Below are 24,260 nucleotides of genomic sequence, written 5' to 3'. Positions count from 1 at the left end.
GAGCACTCACTTAACGGGGAAGAAGCTATAATCGTGCGGTTTGGTTCTTTCTGAAGTTTCACTCATCCACTGGGGGTACAACATAACGGCTATTCAAGATGTAAAGACTGGGGTCACAGAGTCCATAGTCCTGTTTCCATGGAACCTAAAGTTGGGTGGGTCCTTCTGTCTATGTGTTGCTTTTATTGGCTAATGAATAAAGAACTGGCTTGGCCTGTGATAGGGCAGAGTAGAGCTAGGTGAAAAAACTAAACTGAATGCTGGGAGAAAAAAGGTGGAGTCATGAGATGCCATGTAGCTGCCAGAGGGGAGAGATGCGAGGTGCCAGCTGGAACCTTGCCAGTAGGTCACGAAACTCATGGTAGAATATAAAATAATAGTAATGGGTTAATTCTAGATGTAGGAGTTAGCAAGCAATACACTTACACTATTGGCCAAACAGTATTGTAAATAATATGGTTTCTGAGTGATTATTTTGTGGTCTGGGCAGCCAGAAATGAATGAGCAGCCTACCCCAACAGCTGGGGTTTCCCTGTTCTGTGTCATCCACCAGTTCTCCCCGCTTGACTTTCTGTGACATTTCGAAATCAGCTGCCCCATTCATTTTCCTTTATCACTCTGGCACCATTCCCTGGAAAATTTCATTCCTGTTATTTGATGGAATCTCAGGAGGAACAGGAGATTAAGGTGTGGGCTGTGTCTGTGAAGCTGAGATGGGAGAACGGAGCCTACCCTGGTAATGGGGATATTGTTTTGTCTTTCTGTATTGAGTATAGTTAAAGATGATTTGGATATTATTTAAAAACAGCAATGACTAGGGTAGATGGCTCAGTCAGACAGCTTTTTTGTCTACATAGATCAAATTAGCTGCAAAAGAAATCCATTTCTGTTTACTTTATGTCATGTAAACAGAAACCGAGGTGAAAATTATATAGCTATATGGTATTTTAAAATGCATTTTATTCAATAATTATGTTATGCAGCTATTTGAGTTTTGCAAAAGCATTAGCAGAAAGTTTTAAAATAATTGGATTTCCAATTTCAGTTGGTTATCTACTTTAAGGAGTTTAATGCCTTAATGGGAAACCTGTTTAAGACTCATTGTTCTATTTAAAACAGAAAATAACTCTTCCACTATGTGGTTAGTGGTAAGAATTCCGTGCTATGTTATCTTGGTGTAGCAGGCAACTGGGCACACATAGCATAGACTATAGAATAGACAACAATGTGCTGGGCACCAAGATATTTCCTGTTAAATGCCCCATTTGTGTTTAGATTATTTTATCACCCAGGCAGAGGTATTTATATAAATAATTTCATATTTACGTGTTTGAGATTATGTTTTGAGTGTGGGTCTTCAGTGTTACTGAAGTTACACAAATCTATTCCGCTTATTATTTTCATTTTCAGAGCATTTGGGCTAAATATGCATTCAACTACTGCTTATTGAAGATCTGATAAGTACTTTGCAAAAAGTTAGAAAGTTCAATACAATTCTCCCCTCTGGCTCCTTCATCTTATCAGAGAATTAGAATTAGTGATTATGTCTATAGCAGAGATCATTTAGCTCAAGTGGAAAGAATGGTAAAGACAAAGCAAGATGCTTATTAGGCAAACTGCTAACAAGCTTCTCTTAATAAAAGAGGAAGAGAGGGAGTGGGAATAGCTTTAAAAGGATGCACCGTTAGCACTCTCAGAAGTCCAGTCTTTGTGTTCATGACCCAAATGCAGAAAGGTCCCACACTGAGCCCTGCCTCGAGGGCTCTTCACAGGAGCAAGGTGAAGTAACACTAGTGGAGGGCAGGCTCTCCACACTGGCATCGTCACCCAGATAGCATCATCACCGTGAAAGTTCATCTGCGGAGACAGGCCATTCACAACGGGGTACTGATTTCATAGGACAATGCGGAAAGTCAGTATCTTTTGAGCTGTCTCATTTCTACCCTGGAAAGTCTTTGCTATATGTAATAGCCTAAATGTAGTATACTGTTTTGTTTTTTCCCCCCAGCTTGATAAATTCTTTCCAAATCAGATTACAGGGGACAGGTCTGTACGGAAGAAGTATCTGATATGTTTTCAAATGCAAGCTGAATTATTTTAAGTAAGTGTCCATGAGAAGATGACATAATGCCTCAGAGAAGCAAGATTTAGAAAAGATAATTATCTCATATGATTATTTTGGAAATAAAACCGATATGACAGATGAACATAAAGACTAATTAACTACCTAGCTAGACAGACATAGAGATACAGCCAGGTACCTAGTAAGCATATGATCCATTTTTCTGAACTATTCTTTTGAAGGACTACCCATGAACTATGTTGCTGTACAGGTATCCACAGGGACATCCCTTCCCAGCACAAGGATTATATCTGTGGCTGAGGTATCCTGAAAACAAAGCTAGGTTCCATATTCTCTTCCTTCCCTCTTTTCTTCTCCCTACCATTCTGATACCGATTCCATCCAGCACTCATCCTGGGTCCTCCACTAATCCTTATACACATTGTCCACAGCAATAGTTATACGGTATTTCAAGCACATATGAGCATTTGTATCAGTTCCAATGAGTCCTGTGAAGGAGAAGTGGGATTTTACATTTCAACTTTAAATCTAGCCCCTGCCACAGTGCCTGGCACATAGCACAAATTTCATAAACAATTGCCAGGGTAGGGAAGAGGTATGGGTAAGGAAACAGAGGGGAAGAAAGGGAGGAGGAAGAAGAGGAGGAGAAGGGAAGGAAGTGAATGCAGGAGGAGGAGGAGCAGCTTGTTTGCAGGTCAGCGCTGCATAGAGAGGCATTATAGTATTCTCTTACCCTTCTAGGGAGATGGCCCGTTGCAGCGTCACCGAAGGCTGCCGAGTTGTGGTGCTGTGTTGGGAATGACTATAAGAAAAAAGAAAAACAAAATCAAAATGGGACATTTATGCAAAATGCCTTTGCATAGCTTATTAAGTCTTACTCTCAAGAAAATAACAAATATCGAAAGATCCATGCAATTAAATGGTTAGTGATAAGGAGAATCATATACCAGAGAAAGGAACCCTCTCCTAGAGAAATGGTTAGTGCTCCCTTGTAATTTGGGCTCAATGTGTATTATTCGGAAGTAAGCCTTAAATGATACCTAGGTATGACACAGAGAATAAAACATCAATTTGATTATGATGTCATGTGTTTTTATATTGTCTAAGAATTTTATAAATGTCAGAGGCAGTGGACATCTGTAGTGAAACTGTATTTACCTGACATGACAGGGCTATTGCACACATAAACTCATAACGACTGTGACTTCATACACAAGACATACATCAGACAAAATCTTAGCATGGATGGGGGAGGGCCTATGCAGTTCCACCCCTAGCTAAGAAGCTACTGACAATCAGTGGCTACTAGGTAAGGGAGAACCATTTTTCTTCAGGGATGTGGCCCCTGAGAAATGGTGCTATATCCATGCAGATCTAGGTAGCACTAACTGGACTCAGGAGATTCAAAAAAATGAAGCAATGTGTCTTTTAAGCTTCAGAATATTTTTTTTTAAAAACGAACTTTGTAGAAAGAAAAATGTAGAGCTCAATAAAAATTAATAACCCCCCAACCCTCCCAAAAGACTAACCTACAAATCATAATACTTTATTAGTTCAATATTTATTTATAAATTAATCAGCAATGATTCAGGTATTTTATTAAATCTTGAAAAATTGGATTTTCAGTTGAATATCTGTCTTGGAATTTGATATGATTCATTATTTTGTTTTGGTTTCATATAGCGAGATTGATTCTGTGTATAAGTAGTTTAAATCAGCATAAAATCTAGCACCAATGATAATTTATATCAGCAAATAGCTTTTAAACATATTTTATATGCTTATGCTATTGCTTCTACCAAGTCTATGAGTTGGATTCTGTTTAATAGAAAAATAGAAAAAAAAAGAGCTTGATAAACGTCATTTAATCAATACCTATGTCTGAATTGCCATCTGGGTTGATTGTAGAGCCGCCTCAACTAAAGATATGGAGAACCTTTCATCTGAGAAAGGAATAATAACGACCCAACAGCAAGCTGCATGTGAAAGAATGCATTTTTTACTACTGTGTAAACCTTCCATTCTCAACAACTTCTTACACATCCGTATGCATTTACATCATTTTATACATGCACAGAACACTACACGCATGCCTCCCTTTCATAAACTAATTGAAGCATTTTGGACAATAGCTATTATTTTAGTTCAATATACTATTACTTCCTATACATGTACAGTTTATTTAGTCATCCTGGTAGTTGGATCATTAGAATATTTCTATTGTTTTGCTATTATGTATTGTGCTGCAGTGACCATGCTGATAATGGTTACCTTTTTCTTATTTTATGATCTGCTTTAGGTGAATTACTTCAAACACAAACAGTTACTAAGTTCTTCATTTATATTTTCAGGTACTCTTCAGACCATGTACATTGCTTCTTTTTCTCTCTCTATAGATAGATACACCACACACACACACACACACACACACACACACACACACACACACACACACTGTTTACTGACTCCATTTAGCACCATGCATATGTGCATGTTTTTGGAATGACCTTTTGGGATTGAATAACCTATCAGGGGACTCATCTCTGGATATATCTATATAACTTTCACCCCAATCTTAGAGCCATTGACTTTATAATAAAAAATAATTTATATAGCTGTATGTATTGTGTGTGTGTGTGTGTGTGTGTGTGTGTGTATGTGACACAGCACATATGCAGAGGTCAGGGAACAGCCTGAGTGAGTTGGATCTCTCCTTCCACCACGTGGATTCTGACAGGTTGAACTCTAGTTGTTTATTCTTGGCACCTTTTCCCACCAAGCTTTCTTGCCAGCCCCTGACTTCATAAGTTTCAGCACCCATGAAAATCTAATCAATGCAAAGTGACACTCAGAGTTACTATGAACATCTCCTAATTTATGAGAATGACTATTTCTCCCTAAGTGTTTATTTGCAGTTTTATTTATTTTGTGCCAACTGTACAATTCTTTATAATTTATCTTCTAGTTGGTGAGAAAGTACCAATAGTTCTTGGGTAAAGATCGATATCGCTTACTAATCGTGATTAATGGATAATTGGGATTCCTGATAACTTTGCCCTTATTTGCCCATCCCACGTAATTAAAACAAAGGAATCCCCAGCAGTCTCACTCTGTCCCCGCTCTGCATAACCACTGCTCTATCCTGATCGACACAACAATGCTATGTTTACAGGTTAGTGACACTGGATGCAACAGGACAGGAAAGTGCTCAGAAAAAGGGACTCCTGTGACATTACACACGAAATGACAATCAGTTCTTGGTGGAACATAAGTGGGAAACAAACAGATCCTATTACAACATGCAATGATCCTTCTACTCTAGAAATACAAATAGAGGGAATTATTAGAGTGTCAAGACCTCCTGACCAAAGCAAAATTTTGTTTTTCTCAGACTCCACCAGTATGTGTGTGTCTGTGTGTATGTGTGTGTGTACTTATACAGTGTGTGTAGAGGGTACTTGTACAGGGAGATGCTGCTTGATGAGGATGATTAGCATTTTTAAGACATAAAACACCTTCCTGTCTAGGGCTAGCTACACACAGTGGTTACTTCTACGACAAAGAAATTACAGGTAACCGCATCCTTGCCTTTTCACCTCCGGAGGCAATGAGGTTAGAAAGTGGGAGAACTGAGAACTGCAGGAGAAAAAAGCCAAGGCAAAAAAACCAAAAAAACAAAAAATAACCCCCCCCCCAACAACAACAACAACAAAACCTTATAGCTTTCAACATTAGAGCATTTAGGAGGTATTATCACAGATTGCTGCCATCTTCCTCATTGCTGTACCTTTCCAGGCAATCATTGTTCCTGTGAAGCTGTGTGTGCCATGTCTCCCCTCCCTTCCGTGCGGGTAACACGGTACTCACACTGGGACCTGGCTTTAACACACAGTCACAGTGGCACCCAAATGCAATCTTATCCCGGCTTGTCCACATGTCTGTTCTCCTCCTAGGTCTCGCAGGTTTTCAGAGCATAGCCCTGCGTGTACCATCTCCTCAGTCTCAGCCCATCCTCCACCAATGTCTGTTTGAGGGATGAACACCATACCCAAGCTCCACTTACTTGAAGAACCACACACTTTATCTATTTAAAACTTGTAAGGAACTTGAGAATCAGGTATCCTATCTATTTTTGACAGAAGGCAAATTAAGGCTTAGATCTTCCAGCCGGATGAAGGCAAAAATGAAAGCCGGAATGGCTGACTCCACGGGGCCTGCCATGCTATCTTACAGCAGGAAGCACTCAGAACTGCTCGGCCAGTCCACACTAAGGCTTGGGCGCATCATGAGAGGAAGGACAGAAAATATTTCTAGGCAATATTAATGTTTTATAAAACCCAGAATGCCAGTTTTTCATTATGGACATCAAAATTCTATCTCTATAGCTTTCAAAATCATGTTTGCATTCATCACTTGGAAAAGTATTTTAACTGTCCTACCCAGATTACCTCTATAGGAAGTCCTGGATACTGACAAGACCCTGGGTGGCAGTGGAGGGGAAGTGGCTGTGAGGTGGGCTCAGCATTACCACACCACACTGATCTTGGCCGCTGCCATCTTGTGGAGGAGACAGACCTCTGGCATCAGCTCTTTATTAACGTGGAAGTGCCGAGGCATTGGGTAAATCTTGCTCAGATATTTCATGGAGCTCACATATTAGGTGAGCATTTTGCTACTGAGCTATACTCCCTGCTCTTGTCAATACATTTGAAGATGCAGAGAGAGGTGGCAGCCCCTGAATCTGTCTAAATTCTGCCATCTTTGGACAAAACTGAACCAGAGCACCTACTGTAGACTTCATTTCCTAAGAATTCTGACTTCCAAGTGAGAGTCCCAAGCTGTTGCTTAAGAAAATGGCACGTCAATGACCCTGAGAGATGGACTTCTACCACCAGTGTTCCTTTTTTAAATATCTCAATTGAAATTGTTCTATTATAAATGGAACTTAAATGATAATTATCTGAATTCTCTCCTTCTCCAAAGGAGACAATTACCATCATAGGCAAGGTTTTTCCAGTGTTTTATAATATTCAACTAAATTATTATATATAGTGTGTGTATAAAAATATGTCATATATACTATGTGAAAGAAATAATTTTTATTAAAGGTGTATAAACTAAACGTAGAAAAAAAAACATGAACTATTTTTTGGCATGGTTTAGGGAGTTGATCGTTGGGTCCTTTGTATGGTCCACAAACTCTTTTACAGATGATCTACATCCACAAAGCCTCTCCCTCGTGTGTCTGTATTTTGAGCAGGGTCTCATTAAGTTGCTAGACTATCCTGTAAGTCCCTCTGTATGTCCACATGTGCCTTGAATTTGCCATCTCCTGTCTTCGTCTCCCAAGCAGCTGGAATTCCAGGCCTGTGCCACTAGGCACAGCACATAATATTATTTTATTCATTAATGAAATAGTAACATTAATCTTACTTAGCTGATTTATAATTTTCATTCGGCATTGTAACACCTCCTGATATATTCAATATTGTTGGTTTGTTCACTTATATCCCTAGAGAACTTTCATCTTCACTGTTATATTTAACTGCATCTATTCGGTATCTCAATATTTCCCTCAGACTTTCCTTTTCTCTGTTTGGATGCATGTATCAAGTTGCCAAATATCCTTAAAAAGAATCCAACAGTGCTTCAGATAAACAGAATGGAAACATAACCCTTTTATTCCACTAAACTGGCAAGCATTTTCCTGAACAACTGTTTAGAAGTTTGGATTATACTACACAAATGCTAACTGGGTAGGTACGAAATGCCAGAGATGTATTAGGTGCTTGGGATGACACTCTGATTCCTCAATACCACAGTTTCAGCAAATATCAGATAATGAAATAGATGACCACGAAGCTAATCTATCTCCATGATTCCCACAGAACTTAAGTTGTACTTGCATAAGGCGCAAATGACTGAAAGAAGAGACAGGGGAAGGAAGTCATTCCTGAGAACTGACAAGATCTGATCATTCAAGGTTGAAAGCAGGCTGTCTGCTTCGGGAAGCTGGACCATCTTGGTTTGGTCAGAGGGAGGAGGTTAGGATGGTGATGGGGACAGATCATGAGAACGATAGCTTGACAAGAGGTTTAGACTTTGCTAGCACTGGAAGACTCCTAAAGGCTGGGAAGTGGGGAGGGTCGAGATGGTAATATTTCTAATTCAGAGAGTTCTATGTGTACAATAGAAGCAAGCTGCAATATGTGAAAATAGTAGAATAACGTGATGGAGAAAATAAATACTCAAATACATCGTGGGTATTAAGAAAAGGGAATGCATTTCTCTAACATGATCAAAAGCAAAGTGCTTAGCTAGGAATGGGATGGATGGAGTTATGTAGAAGGCATTTTAAACCCTTCAAAATAAATTTAGGCTTCAATAGACAAAAGTTTACAAGGTTTTATATAGTACAAAGCAATGTTTTGATTAATGTTCACTAATGATCAAATCATGGTAATTAGCATAATTGTCACCTTAAAATTTTATTATTTCTTTATGGTGAGTACATTAATATATCCTTTTTTTCTGAGTTTCTTGATATACACCTTATGATTAATGTTTTTACCTGACTGTCACAAAATACCAGAAAACGTTAAGTTTTTGTACTCGACACAGAATCCACTAATCAACCTTTCCCCATCCCCACTATATCTCTGAAAATCACTATTTTCAATTTTTTATAATACCAGCTTTCTAGATTCCACATACGAGTAAGACCACGTGGCGTTTGCCTTCCCGTGCTTGGCTTCTTTCACATAACATGACATCCTACAGATCTGCCCCATTGTGCCCAATAACAGGATTTCATATTTTCTAATGGCTTGATATGATTGTACTTTGTGTACATTCCACATCCTGGCTACTATGAATAATGTCAACAAGCACGGGAAGGCACATCTTCCTTCAGCATGCTGATTTCATTTCCTTTGTGTTGATAGCCGGCAGGGAGACTGCTGGACTGTGCTATACTTTATCTTGCTTATTTTAGGAATCTTCACACTGTTTTCTATAATGGCTGCTGTACTAATTACATTCCCAACAGTGTAAAAGACGTTTTGCCTTTCGGTGAAGGCACTCTGATCTACGGGTTTTATTTGTGTAGCCTGGGTAAGAGAGGATATTTTTCCTTCTGAAAGATACATTTGCCTAGATAGAAGAGGTTTGTTATTTCCAGGGCATAGGGGTTGCTGTATTGCCTTCTAGAACTTTCAAATAAGACTTTCATGTTCACGATTGAGGCCCAGAAGAGGAAGAATGAACTCCAGTGTCCTCATACTCATTGTGAAGATCCTGGCACTGTTCACAGAACCAATATGATTGCACTAGGAAAGTAAAATAGATGTTTGGCTAAATGATAAAAATGTACAAGGTCAGCCTGATGTCCTCATTACACATGGGGGAAAATATGACCTATAATGTACTAGCTATATTTTTTTTTAAAAAGATCTCCTATGATGTTTGCCTGTTCACAGTAGCCACTGAATGACTCAGACATCCCTTGCATCATCTACTTCTACAAATAAATATCCTAGCAAATTTTGTTCCTTCTTTATTTGATGGTTTTAAGATTCCTAGTTATTTAAATAATGTTTACATTATTTAAAATGCTTACATTTTCCTCTGATTCCTATTTAAGTTTCAGAGTCTAGAAATGAGCTCAGAGCTCCAGACATTCAGATAAAGGAAAATTGCCAGAAGATACTCACTTCCTTCCATCTGTGTCCCCTCTTCCTGTCAGTGGTGCCCAAGATAACACAGACTAAAAACCTGCCAAATTATATTTTTAAGTTTGGGGTCAACCTAACTTCTGGTACATTTTTTTGCATTAAATATTGAAAATTAAATCTTTGTATCCCTGCGCACTGAACTTTTAGAAACTCAGTATGCTATGTCAAATGTATTGGTGTTGATTTTCCCCTAGTTTTTAAGATTACCTTAGATCATCAATTCAATTAGAATTTATAGAGCATTTAAGGTGCATTGACTGTTACGAAAATTCAATCTTTCAACCAGTGTCTTAGTTGGGGTTTCTATGGCTGTGAAGAGACACCGTAACCATGGCAACTTTTGTAAAGGAAAACATTTAATTGGGGCTGGCTTACAGTTTCAGATGTTTAATCTATCATGATTCATTGCTGGCCATGGCAGTGTGTAGACAGACATGGTTCTGGAGGGCACTGGGAAGTCTACATCTTGATGCACAGGCCCAGGGAAGTGAAATGTAACCCTGGGTGTAGCTTGAGCATCAGAGAATTCAAAGTTCATCCCCACAGTGACACACTTCCTCCGACAAGGCCACTCCCACTTCAACAAGGTCACACCTCCGAATAGTGCCATTCCCTCTGAGCTTATGAGACCCAGTTACATTCAAACGATCACATCTGGTTTTCTGTCATCAATGAGTACAATAAGAAAACTTACTCATATTATTTAACCCACTGATTTCAACGACAGCAAAAGACCATCTATTGTGAAAAAGCACTGCAGATCTACATGCAACTGAGCGGTCCCCACGTTTTCCTACGTTGTTTTCTTAATAAGTATCCTTTTCACACATACCGCAGACAGTCTTTCTCTTACAGACAAGAACTTCCATGGTAGGTGGGTCTCTCCTATTCCTGTCATGTGTTTCAGTTCATAAATATTGGATGAGTGAAATAAGATGACCGAAAACACTTATTTCCATCAAGACTAAACTTACTCAGTTAGGAAGACTTATGATGTTTTGTTTGTTTTGCTTTTTGGTATGTGGAAGCACAATTAATTGGTACAATACTTATCTAGCATATATAAGGACCTAGGTTCTTTCTCTACGAGGACACACACAAAATACAGAGGAGAGAGAGAGAGAGAGAGAGAGAGAGAGAGAGAGAGAGAGAGACTAAAATTCAAGAAATCATAAGATATTTGAAAATATGTGCTACTATTTAGTTTTGTTTCAGCCAACCCATTTCTGAATTAATGAAGAAAGTTAATAATTTGCACATAAGCCAGAGAGAGAGAGAGAGAGAGAGAGAGAGAGAGAGAGAGAGGAGAGAAAGAGAGAGAGAGACGAGATAGAAAAGGAGAGAATAGTCAAGTCTGTTGCAAATTTAAAGAGACTCAAACTGGAAACCATTGGTAATGGATTAAGGGTATGTTTGTTTTATATAAGAAAAGTGAAGCATAATTTTGACAAAATAAACTGAATCCATATTTCTGGCTTATAACTCAACTTGTTAAGGCAAATATTGAAAAATACTTGGAGGACGTAGATGTCAGGGTCTTCTTATAGAGGCTAACCAGTGAAGCTAAGCTTCAAAGATACAACGTGGTTGAGATCCTAATGCAGATTCAATTCGTGGACCATGGTTGTCTCTAAACTATCTCCCTGTGACATGTTCATATTCTTCTTTCTGGTACCATGATGACAGCACAGCACTGGTCAATCTGAAATCCTTCCTACCATTGCTATGTAGTAGGGTGCCCTGGGAATGTAGTTCAAATGAGTGTGCAGTCTCCAAGATAGACTCCTTGATTACTACTTTTCACAAAGGAAATGGATTTTAGCTGGGAATTTTGTAGAAAACACAGACAGATAGCATAAAATATACCATGGATTAATATATATATATATATATATATATGTGTGTGTGTGTGTGTGTGTGTGTGTGTGTGTAACAAATTGATATGACCGATATGACCTGTGATATCCCTTTCATTCCACGGAGTAAACAATTGCTTTTTTTCAAGATTACATAGCATAGTTTTAGTTTTAAATATGTTAACACTATCTGGACAGCTGTTGTGTGGAAAAGGAAAAAACCAAGGTCTAGAGGTGAGAAATGTGGGCTTCCCCTTGGGCTCCTAAGCTCAACACCTGAATGAGTTCCCTCGTTTCCCTTGGTTTACTGCTTTTCCCTAGGGTGAACAGAGATAACTGCTAATATTCTCCCTGTCTAAGCTATTAAATGCAGCTCAGAGACCAGTGCAGAGAGGGAAGGAGCATAGACTTGGGAGACCGTCATCTTGAATTAAGGTTTTCACACCTTTCTTAGATATTTGATCGTCTCAGAAATTGAACATTACCATTTCTAGCATTGTTATCATTTGGTGTAGGTGTCAATATTTTTTTTTCAGAAATCTATCTGGTACATGGGGGAGAATTTAAAGTAACATATTTAAAATAAATTTTATAAAGTATGAAGCCATGGGCACCGGAAAATTGAGAGTGTCTTAGAGGGAGGCAACATGATTTGATAATGTGGTGTCCAAAACTAGAGCTCTAAACCTGAAATAGCCAGTGGGTATTAGCAAGGAAAGCACAGCTAGAGATTGAGAAAGACCACACCAACGAGAACTGTAAGATTTCACAATTATTCACAAGGCTAAGACAATATCTCTATTTCCAGTTAGGATCAACAGACAACGGTGGCACTTAAAACTGCAGAAGGAAAATGAGAATGATATAATTGGGAAAAATATGCCTAGTCAATGTTGCATACATGCATGGTATATGGTGAGATCCTGGGTTACCTGAAGGTCAAGATAACACATAAGCTTTTTGTAATGGAGTCTAATCTCAGTAGACAGTTCTGGATAAAAGTTTCATTTTGTAGTCAACATAGTGCCCATAAATTTGAGACCATGAATATTTCTATTCATGTGATAAAATGAAGAATTGGGAGCTGAGACAAATACTTGAGGACGGCTGATGTTAACAGACGAGAAGAGGAAGCTGGAAAGGCTAGTGTAGAGTGTGTAAAAGGAGTTGGGTAGTAGGCAGAAGGAAAACCAAGAGGTTAGGAGCTGGTGCCAACCAACCACACCACACTGAACCACACCACACACCTATCTTGAGGAGAAGGAGCTTGAACAACAATTGCTGATGATCAGCAAGAGCTTAAATCTAAAGTGGGAAACCTAGTAAATAGAATTTGAATTTCATTCTGCTGTTGAGCAACAGGCCACAGATGATTTTAAGTCCCCTTTGAAGTTCAGAACGAGCCCTCCCTGCTTTCAGACCTTAAACAGCCACGGGGCCATGAAAGAAAGGAGACTCATACAGAGGCTGTCTGGCTGACGATTTCCAGTCCGCACAGAACCTTTCTATAGGGCAGATGGAAAAATTGCTGCTCCCACGGATGGGCCAGTGTAGGTGTCAAGTCAAAATAAATGGAGACTATGCCTTCCATCATTTTGCTGGATTTTAATTTTAGTGAAGAACTGCCTTTATTTGCAATTTGTTTTCTTTATTGATTTTTCATGCAGACAGCTGGAACATCCAAACAAATGTGAGCTATTTGGCTTGGTGAAATGTATTAGTCTATAGGTATTAGTCTCATGGAAAAGCTCCAGCTGTTTAGTGAGAGGGGAAATCTTTCATTTGATATCTGCAGTTGAACATTCCTCTGTAATGGTCACCATGGCGCCATCGTCTTCATGGTACTAAAAGCCAACGTGCACACAAGTTTCACTGTTCATTTTTCTCTACCTAGCTACTAAATTATACGGAAGCCACATCCCTGCAGAGACACAAGCAATGAGAGCTTGGGAAATGTTACAAATGTCAGATATTTAAATTCTAGAAAAGCTTTCTCACTCTATTTCTCAAGATTTGTTAAGAACTACAATGTCTCTGTTCGTTTAAGAGAACGAAAGTTTAACACTTCTTCCTTAACCTGGTAGGAGGAAGACTTGCACATCTGTGCCTTGTGTCACGCTCATCTAACAGCCAATACTCATTTGTTAGTGTTCATAACCTGCCAAGCATTATACCTGATGCAATGACGGAAACCATTAGGATTGAAAACTGGAGCTACAATCTTCAATCACTCACAATCTAATTTGGGAGAAGTTGACAACTAAGATTCGCCACTACAGACATTCCCCCATTCCTTTGGCCACTCCAGTTAATTCTCCTCCATCAGACGCTGCTATCCTTCCCACAAACAGCACCATTAACATAGTTTTAAATGCAAAGCTTTGATGTCTTCAATAATCGGTTATATTTTAATGGCACTGCGTATTAACACGTTTTCTTGCCTGGCAAAAATGGCTCTGTCTCTTTACCGCAATTGTCCCAAGGTCAACACCTCTCAGTGGGCCATTGTGGAAGACACCTATTTTTCTATTATCCGTGTAGAGTCATTTACCACAGTGGCTTTTAAGGAGATGGTTTTAAACCACAAAACAAGTCCCTTGCTTTGATCCCTTTAAAGGAAATACCTAAAAGTGTCCTATTATGGTTGGATGAAACTCACAGTTACTTCAAGGGTTGTATGAGATCCTGTGGACAGAGTCTATCTTTGATCAGAATTTTGCCCCCCTCTCTCCTAAGATATTTTCTGACTCTCTGACACCCTTCTCTAGTCCTTTCTAATGGTACCCATATTGGCTTTGTTTTCCGTCTAGCTCTTATCCTGAGTCCCCCTTCCTTTTGGTCTTGGCAGAAATGCTTCCTCTTCATAGAAGCCTCCTTCCAGCACTGAGCCTTCATCCCTAACCCAGCTGTTATACAATCTCCACATCATCATCACACGTGATCAAAGGAAATCAGTTGCTTCTTGGTTACTTATACTTGTGTTCTCTGACTTATTTGCCATGTGAGGGTATTGCTTCCATGAGTAGAGATAAAGCAAATACTTTTAGCATATACATACATATGTGCTGCCTCTGAGTGTGTGTGTGTGTGTGTGTATATATTTATGTGTTTGTGTTTGTATAGGGTAAGGAAGGCCTCTGAGATGAATGTATGCTCAGAAAACACATCCAGAAGTATTTTATGCCATGATTCAAGTTAAAGGTCATCACTTTAATATAACAACACATCTTATGTATCTTGCTTTATTATACTTTGTTGTTTCCTGTTACCATGATTCTTCAAAATACTTAAGAACAGTATCTTGACTTGCTGTAGAAGGAACATCCAGCCATAACCCTATGGGTAAGTGTGTCATTCCCTATCCTGTTAATGTCATTGATTGTAAGTGCTACAAATTGTTCCATCCATCTCCACATTGTACCAGAGCATATCCTTACTCTGTACTTTGACAGTGGATATTTATCAGCCTCTGAATACATGTAAGACTAGTACATGTATTACATGTACTGTTCATGCTGTCTGCAATCCACTAGCGCCTCATCCATGAAATGATTCACGGCTTCCTGGTGGCATTCCACCTTCTCCCACTGGGCATTCCCAGCTCTACTAACACTTGACATGTGCTCCGAGAGCCACAGACGGTAAGTGACCAAACAGACAAGGGAGAGGAGAAGCAAAGGAAAGGGAGAAATGTCGACGAAGAAGAGATTTCATCTCTCCTGGACATTTGAAGAGGATTAGGAAAGAAGATGTTGGTGTTTGTGTGTAGGGAGGCTAACTCCTTTTGAAAAGATTATGTTTGCCCTAAAGTTTTGAACTGCTTGTGTTTTTCTTTCAGAGCTTCAAATGTCTGAACATTCTATCCTGAATAGAATGAGAATAATATCAAATAATATGTGCACACATCTACTAGGAAACATCTCATGTCTAAGAAGTTTTATCTTCTGAATGCACTGGCAGCAATGCTCGTTACCTAAGTGTGACTTGTGAACGGCAGGCGTTTCCAGAGGCTTTGAAAACATGCCAGCCATGTATGATGTGGTACTGGATACTATGTACTGACTTGGTACTGAGCTCTTTCAATCTGAGACTTGGTAACTGGGCTACACTTTACCAGTGGCAGATATGGCAAACGTTGGTGGCAAAGTTGGTGTCATTCCTTCTTTCTCAGCCTGTTTTGGCTCATCCTTCATGACTTAGCCATGCCTGAGCAAGTCTGTGAAAGATTTCCTAACTTTAAAGCTGATTCCCCAGCACCCAGACACATCTTCATCAAGGCTTTTCCATATAATACTAAGTCACTGTTTTAAAGCTAGCTGCTTCTCTAACTAGACGGTGAGCATCTTGGTGGCATCATGATTGATCTCTAATAAATGGTAGCATTTCACTGCATGCTTAGCACACTCCCTGTTGTATTGAACATCAAAGTGTTGGCCATCTAATTTTCACTGGACTCCCATGGCAAATATGAACATTTTTGTCAAACAACATCATTTGGGATTGGCAACTAGTAAATAAACTCAGAATCTGAATGCAATGAGCAAAGGGTGAAATTAATATACCTTTTGTGACAGACCTGTTTCATGCCACAGAGCAATACAAATTAGAGAGAATCCCACTCACCACCACTGGAGAGTACAATGCTGAATTTTAATCTCACAATAGACTATGCCGTAGATTTTAATATATGAAAATGACAATAAATTGATTCTATTCTGCTCCAAGAATCTCGTGTCTTATTGGAGATGTCTAAATGAAATGGAAGCCATAAAAATTACAGACATAAGTGAGGTGGGCAATGGGCCGCAGCAAGGCATGATAGGGTTTACTGCTGCCCACAGTTGCTGCTGCTTAGACAAGGCTGAGAGTCATCCGTTTCAGCTGGGCATGAAATTACACAACCCTAATCTGCCCACGTGGAGATGCTCACTGTGATTACCATCCAATACCATTTTCAGCTCAGTTGGTAAACGATGAATCAGCCTAATCCGCTCAGGTTAAACAGAGAGGGAAAGAAATGAGATAGTTTGACCTCTTAAGCAGATTTTCTCAACACTCAACACTTTCTCTAAGAAGCTGTGCTGGAAGATGTTCATTGTCAACCTGACTAGGTTTAGAGCCACATCGGAGGCACATCACTCGACAGTCTTGTGGGCGTGTTTCCAGGGACTTTTAGTTGAGGAAGATAAATGTGGTATCAATGTGGCTGACATCATCCCAAGGGCTGGGGTGCTGGCCCAAATACAAAGGAAAAAAGGGGAGAGTGAGGGAAATAGCAACGTTCATTTCTCTCCACTTTCAGGATATAGATGTAAGGTGACTGGACCTGGACCCCTCACGTTTGGTCTACACTGCCAGGAGCCACTCTTGCCACTGTGGCGTCCTTGCCATGGTGGGCTACACCATCAAACTATGAGCTAAAAACCAGGCCTTCATCCCTGAAGGTGGGTCATCGTGGGCATTTTGTCACAGCAATCACAATTAATAAACATACTGGTAGGCTTAGAAATCAGATTGACGGGGCTGGGTGGTGGTGGCGGCACATGCCTTTAATCCCAGCACTTAGGAGTCAGAGGCAGGTGGATCTCAAACTAGGCCTCAAACTAGGTCTACAACAAGATCTAGATCCAGGACAGGCTCCAAAAGCTACAGAGAAACCCTGTCTCGAAAAACAAACAAACAAACAAACAAACAAACAAAAAATCAGATTGACCAATGTTAAGAAAATAAAGTTACCAGCATGTGTCTGTGACCCCTAGACTTGGGAGCATGAAGCAGGATAATCACAAATTTGAGGGCAGTAGTTTGGGCTACACAGTAAGATCCTGTCACATGGAAACAATAAACAAATAGACAAAAAAATAAGATCTGAAAACGACATATTTTAGACACAGAAAGAAACTAGACTGTTGCCTGGGCTGAATGAGAAAAGAGAGTAATTACAAACGGACCTAGGGACTCTCACTGGAGGTAGATGGATAAAGTTACTGAGACTCACTGAATTATATAAATGGATGCTTTTATTTAAAATGTGCCTTGTAAGACTTTCACCAAAGTGAAGAGGAGATTGTAAAGCTTGGAATGTATAGAGAAATAACCACCTTTCCTAGGGACAGGTCACAGAGCCCTTGCTGTGTTCTCAGCGTTCCCGTTCTAGGACATTCCATCTGGTCCTCCACAGCAGGAAGTGTCACCTTATTTACAAGACTGGACACTTGCTAATGACTCACGGCGTGCAGAGGACACTAGGGGTCGCTGCCGACCATCTGCACAGGGTTCCCTGTGCTGGGCCATTCACTAGCAAGCTTTACTAAATCCCTCACATTTGAGCTACTGATGATTTACAGAGGTTGGATGGAAAGCATTGTAGCCAAGTAAAATGTTAAGAGAGAAACAAGTGATAAAATTTGTTGAAAGATGACTGGTAGAGGTTGCAGTTTTCTCCATGGCCTGGCAGCTTCTATCAATAGGGCTCCTTCCTTCCAGCAGAACTTCCTACCTCTACCTGCGCTCATCTGTAGACTGTCCCTGGGTCTGGAGGACTGACCTTATCTGAGAGCTGTCTCTAAATCTGACTGCTCTTTAGCTTGAACCCTGACATAGATCCCTGCTAGAAGGCTCCCTTGCTACACATATGATAGTTAAGTCTTGTGCTAGGAGCTTTATGATAGGAGTGTGTCACTTAATGCATATTAAAGTTTGTCCCTAGAGTCCCCAAATCCTATATATTTCCTATACTCTGGGATAAAGTTGAACTGATTCATTCACTGAAGTCTGTCTCCTGGAGAGTTGTCTCCGTTCTTGCTCATGGGCCACGTACAAAGCTTTCTGTCACCACTTCTGCCTCTTTCCTCTCTCGGATTTATGGCTGACTGGCCAAGAGGGAAGAAGACCCCCACAAAAACTGATCTGAAAAGATGGGATTTAAAGGGAAGGACAGGAACTATCCTGAAAGAGTAATTTTCAGTATTCTTTACTATCTTTTAAATCTAAACTAATTAATAAGGTAAAACTATTATTATGTTTCAGTGGAAGACCATACAGCCAAGAATGTTTGGGATATGTAAATTGGTCTTGAAGGGAGAAAAGAAAAAGACACAAAATTGGGTGTGTAGGTAGGACAGGTGGGGTGTGGGAAGAATTGGGGAAGATTAAAACATGTTACATGATACTCTAGAAGAACTAATAAAATAACAAAGATACCAACTATTCTTTTCTACTTTGTTGAAGTTCAAAGGTTGCTTTTATGCCACTGAATTCTGCCTCTAGAAAGGACCATGAGAACTGCCAACTGTCGAATAGTGGGTGATTACCCACAGAGTATACAGATTAAAAAGCCCATAGTGGGCTGGGGATGTGGCTCAGTTGGTAGAGTGCTTGTCTAGCAGATAGAAAGCCATGGATTTGATTCCCAGCACCTCTTAAACCAGGGTGAAACTCACCCATCTGTAACCCCAATTCTGGGGATGTGAAGACAGGAGGATCAGAAGTTCAAGGTTATCCTCGGTTACACAATGAGTTAAAAAAATTTCTCTAGGAATTGCATCACATAAAAGAGGTCTGTACTAAAACCCGAGACTCTTGGGTTGAGTGTCACCTATAAATGATCTCTATATACATTTTCATATATACAGGTCTGTAGACATATGTATAGATTCTGCACATACAAATACAAAATGTCTTCCAAATTTCTGTGTCTCTAAAAAAGCTATAAATGATTGATTTCCTCATGCTAAATCAGCTTCTGGAAAATTTTGTGCTTAAAATAGCAAATTATGATCTTGTTTTACACAGACCATAAGGCAGAATCATAATGGCAGTTTTACCATTTATCATAGGTCTACTGATGAGGGAGATTACTTTTTAACAACATTCAGGAGCTTTGATTAATATTTCTCAAATAAGCCACAGAACAGTCTTGCTTTCTTATCCCAGTTTTTCTTTTGATCACTTTCTCTGAAATGCAGCTTAAAAGTTAATGACATATGTAAAGTATTTCCTTTAATAATCTACTTAATGTTTTATCTGATTTAGTTTTTTCACTAATTACTTGTACCTAAAAGAAACCTACCTGCTTCTACCTTAGCTACATCAATCTTGTCTTTGTCAGACATTAACACCTTCCAGATGTTTCTAGACTAATAAAAGGTTTCTCTCAGCTTTGCCATTTCCTCAAGGAATACTCACTTATTTACTTTATATCCCCATATAGCCATAAGAAATATGACTATAACATAATATGGTTAATATTGCCTACATTTCTATTTTAATAATCTTAACAAATCTCAAAAATACATGGAAGAACATTTATGTTTTGAGAGGTGAGGATTAGGTAGCACCACTTCCATTACCAGTTGCCAGATTGCTGAATTTATATACTAAGCAGAATATATTTTATAGAGGATGGATGAAGGTATTTTCAAGTTGAATCATTTGATAAAGTGGTACCAAAGGCAATCGTTTCTGAATACATGGCTGACTCGTACTGTTAACTCTGGGCCAGGGAAATTGGGCACCAAGGGAGTATCTGTCACACCTGAGACTTTCTGGGTAAACTAGCCGAAGTCACAGTCATGTGACAAGGAACTGTCACTTCAGGAGCAGGGGCTATTCTGGTGCTTCATGGCACACCTGGATACCTGTCTCAGATATTCTCTGTCATCTGCATCTCCTAGGTTAGACAGCTCAGTCACGCTGGACTTCTTCTCTCTGGTTCATTTCCGAGAGTTACTGCTTCTCCTTTTAGAATGTGTTCACATTGGTCTCTACATCACGCGACCCTGTTGTTGTTAGTGTAGCACAAACGCAACCAGAAGACTGGAAGTGACTACCATATTGCTGTGAGACCTTGCGATGTTAAACTGAGCCTCAATTTTCTTATCCATAAAGTAGGAATAGCAGGTCTCACAAGGTTGAAGGGTTTTTTTGTTGTTTTTTGTTTTTTTTTTTGTTTGTTTGTTTTTGGAGAGAGGTGCCAGGGGAGAGGGCAGACAGGAGGCAGGCTGCAACGCATGAGGACAGTTGAGTTTCCTGTCCTGGAGGCTGGCAGAAAAGGGTTTGGAAGGCTGAAGAGGACATTGAAGAGATCCTTACACCACCAAACAGGGATTGAACAATATGCTCTGCCATGTCCCCGATGTTCCCTTCTTCCATGAGATTTTCCCTGATGCTATGCAGCCCTGTCAATCTGGATAACACACACACAGATCTTATTTCATTACAGGACAGCCATGATCACAGTACTTTCCACGTACTGAATCATATCTGTATGTCACCATTTTAATGGAAGCTGCCTCTGTATAGGACATGCCATCCACTTCCTATTCCTCAGAGTCTCAGCTACAGCTCCTTGAATATAAAGGATGCTCAATACCAGGAATTGATTTAATTTTATGACCACGGGCAATTCATTTGTACTTTAATGAGTTTCCTCAGCAGTAAACAAGAGCTTTGCGTTTGAACTTTTAGCACCCTCGATAATGCTATGTAGTAAACTTTCTAATTAAAAAAATAAAATTACCTTCCAATCATTAAAATATGAACACTAATATAAAAATTGATTTTGAAATGAGTAGGAAAAAAACTGACTGGGCTCATTTTATACGGAGAGTCGTTGGAGGCAGAGACTCACAAATAATTTTTCGGCTTATTTATTTTTTTTCTGCTTCTACCTCTTCTCTGGATGGGCACTTCATTGAGGACTATTCTTGCTGATTTAGGAATGCTTTTCACTGATGATCCGTCTCAAAAGACCAAACAAAATCAAAACAAAAGAAACAGAACAAGCAAAACAAGCAAGAAGGTTTCTGGCAAAAGTCATACCCATCATATGTATATTCTGAGAATTTTGTTTTTGCAACCAGACTGAGCACACATTGTATTCTTAGCATTACCTCTAATGAATCTAGGGAAGCAAGCAACATCACCACTAGCTTCCTCATCTGGATCTCAATATCTGTTGTTTCAACATAGTATATAGCTTTTTACACTTCCAATGAATTTTCATTGTAACGTTCCTTGATCATTCCCAAACATTGGAAGCAAACTGAATCTCTTATTTTAGAATTGCTAGATAAATTATTGTGACTCATATTGTTGATACATTGTTCAATCTTTTAAAATCTAGTGTTACCATATACAACATGGCAGCTTGCAAAAAATCTTAACTTTGTAACAATGGCAGCAAAATCTGTGAAACTGTGTGATTTCTGATGAGCTGGATAGCTTATGGAGTAATCCTGTGAAAATCAGACTGGGTCATGTGGTCCATGGGAAATGATTCTGATTTGCTCTCCTGCATCTCTTGTCCTCTTGCTAGAAGATGCACTAGCTGTATTTGTTTTGGACAATAGTTTCAAGGACATTAGTGTAGCGGATAACCATGAAAGATGAGACAGTATCTCGGAGTGTACTGCTCACTACAAAGGTTCGCGTTCCCTACACTGGGTGGTCTTTGTTGCACTGAAACTCAAATCCTTCCTAAGCACCCTGAGTCTTCTCTATGGTGCTGTATGGAAGCAGGGCTCAGGAAACTGCTCAAAATTTTGATATTCTGGCTTCATAGACTACTGTGAGCAATAAAGTCTCCTGATCTAGGAGTCTCAATTCTTCTGCCACTGTTGATGATTGCGTGAGAAGAGAACTGGTTTAACTTGCAGGTAAGGTGAACCCCATAGACATGCATTTTCCTGCTTAAACCTATTTGACCTGCTTTCAGTGGCATCACATGCATTTAGGATCAATGGTAGTAAGGACAATATCCAATATGACGATAACGGCTGACATTTAATGGGAAAGGATGCTGTGTGCCACCGAATCCTCACAATGATCCAACCTGTGCCAACAATTAATGACAGATGAAGACAGAGACCCGGTATGTTTTAGAAGAAGCAGGGTCCTACTGCCTAGCTATTTTTTCTGACCTCATTTTACACTAAACTTTTTAGTCTCTCCTTTACAAAGCCCCTCCTGAGTCCTCATTCTTATTCTTTGCTCTTTTCCTTTGTAACATCTGTTACATTTTATGCTCACTGTAGGATTAACCAAGGGATCACCTCATTGCTTGCTGCTTTGTGTCTTCATCTTCACAGCCATATAGGCAAAGGTGTGAGGTCAGTTTTGTCCTCCAAAGCTTTTGGCAGGACCGGTGCTGGGCGTGTTTTGAATTAGTGAATGTATTGATTAATGGAGTGTATTCAAGTGACTTCAAACAATTTATAATTTTGTTTACATGGTGTGGATTTTATTGTTCTCCAAACACCTGGCCATGCAGCTATTTTGCTTTAGTTTAATCAAATACTGGGTTTATATTATTAAAACAAATAAGATATTGGAGCTTTGTCCCTAAAGGGAATTCTGGGAGGCATTTTCAGAGTCTGTAAAATACTGGCAAAATTATAGAAAACACAGCTCAGAGTGAATGGTAGTGAATGGAGAGGACGGATGGGCACAACTTCCACTGATTTGCTTGCGGACCATTTACTGAGAGCTATATCACCTGAAATATTTTATCCTAACTAGCTGTCAACCCCTTCTGCTCATTAAATGCCATAAATGCCCCATTGAGTTTTCATTATCACCTTCTGAAGGACTGTTACCTTTTACATTTTAATAGTCTGGTTCATCTTTGCCACAAGTCATTTTTTTCTAAAACAAAAATTACACACAGCTGGGTGATAGATGGGGTGTGTCAAAAAATTCTGATCTGTAAATTTTTTCTTTAAAGAAGCAATTTAAACAAATTATATTGTTTTTCAGCTTACACATTGCTTTGTTAGATGACAATACTTAATAAAGATAGGCCACATGCAAAATTTTGGAGTCAGAGAACAGAGAAAATGTTTAACGGAACTTCTTAAAATATTATAGAATGCTAGTTTCACAGAAAATTGATTACCAGGGAGGGAACTATAGAGTCCTACCCATCCCAAAGCTACTCATGGATGTCGGGAGAGGGGCAGTCATTATCTTCAGCTGTACACACACACACACACACACACACACACACACACACACACTGAGGAGTCCACCAAGCCATTTGTGTAGTCCCAAGCTCATGATCAGATGATCCTGGTTTGACTCAGTGCATCTCAAAACACAACACAATACCAACAGCAAAATCTTGACTTTGGGAAGAAAATGAGTAGTGGGAATACTAACAACATGAAGGGTGAGGTTTATAATAATCAGAATGTACCTCATGTATGTATGAAATTTTCAAAGAACAACCCAAAAGTTGTTTAAAAAGTTGATCATTCATTAAAAATACTGACATCTAAAGGTGTCAAAGACACCAGAAGAACACAGCTTACAGAATCAACTAAGCAGGGCTCCCAGAGACTTAAGTGGCAATCATGGGGCCAACACAGGTCTTCACTAGGTCCTCTGCATACTTAACTGTGGTTGATATATGGGCCGAGAAAGAAATCAGAGAAATATCACCCTTCACAATCGCCACAAATAACATAAAATATCTTGGAGTAACTCTAATCAAAACAAGTGGAAGATGGCATGACAAGAACTTGAAATCTTTGAAGAAAGAAATTGTAGACACCAGAAAATGGCAAGATCTTCCATGCTCTTGAGTAG

At 39.4% G+C, this 24,260-nt stretch overlaps 1 protein-coding gene across 23 annotated transcripts in view; it reads right to left on the bottom strand.

The window, feature by feature from the left end:
* Positions 1–24,260, bottom strand: part of Dlg2 (discs large MAGUK scaffold protein 2) — a 1,645,338-nt gene that overhangs the window by 329,307 nt on the left and 1,291,771 nt on the right. For all 23 annotated transcript variants that reach the window (XM_041643707.1, XM_041642302.1, XM_041642110.1 and 20 more), the window contains one exon: positions 2,817–2,885. In XM_041643707.1, coding sequence (XP_041499641.1) covers positions 2,817–2,885 — 69 coding nt within the window. The remainder of the gene's footprint in view (positions 1–2,816; positions 2,886–24,260) is intronic.

This window comes from Microtus oregoni, unplaced genomic scaffold, assembly GCF_018167655.1.
Source record: "Microtus oregoni isolate MIOR12 unplaced genomic scaffold, Mior012 000000F_ref0000247, whole genome shotgun sequence".
NCBI lineage: Eukaryota > Metazoa > Chordata > Mammalia > Rodentia > Cricetidae > Microtus > Microtus oregoni.
Note: the sequence above shows the minus strand (reverse complement) of the source record. Positions and strands in the feature narration are given on the sequence as shown.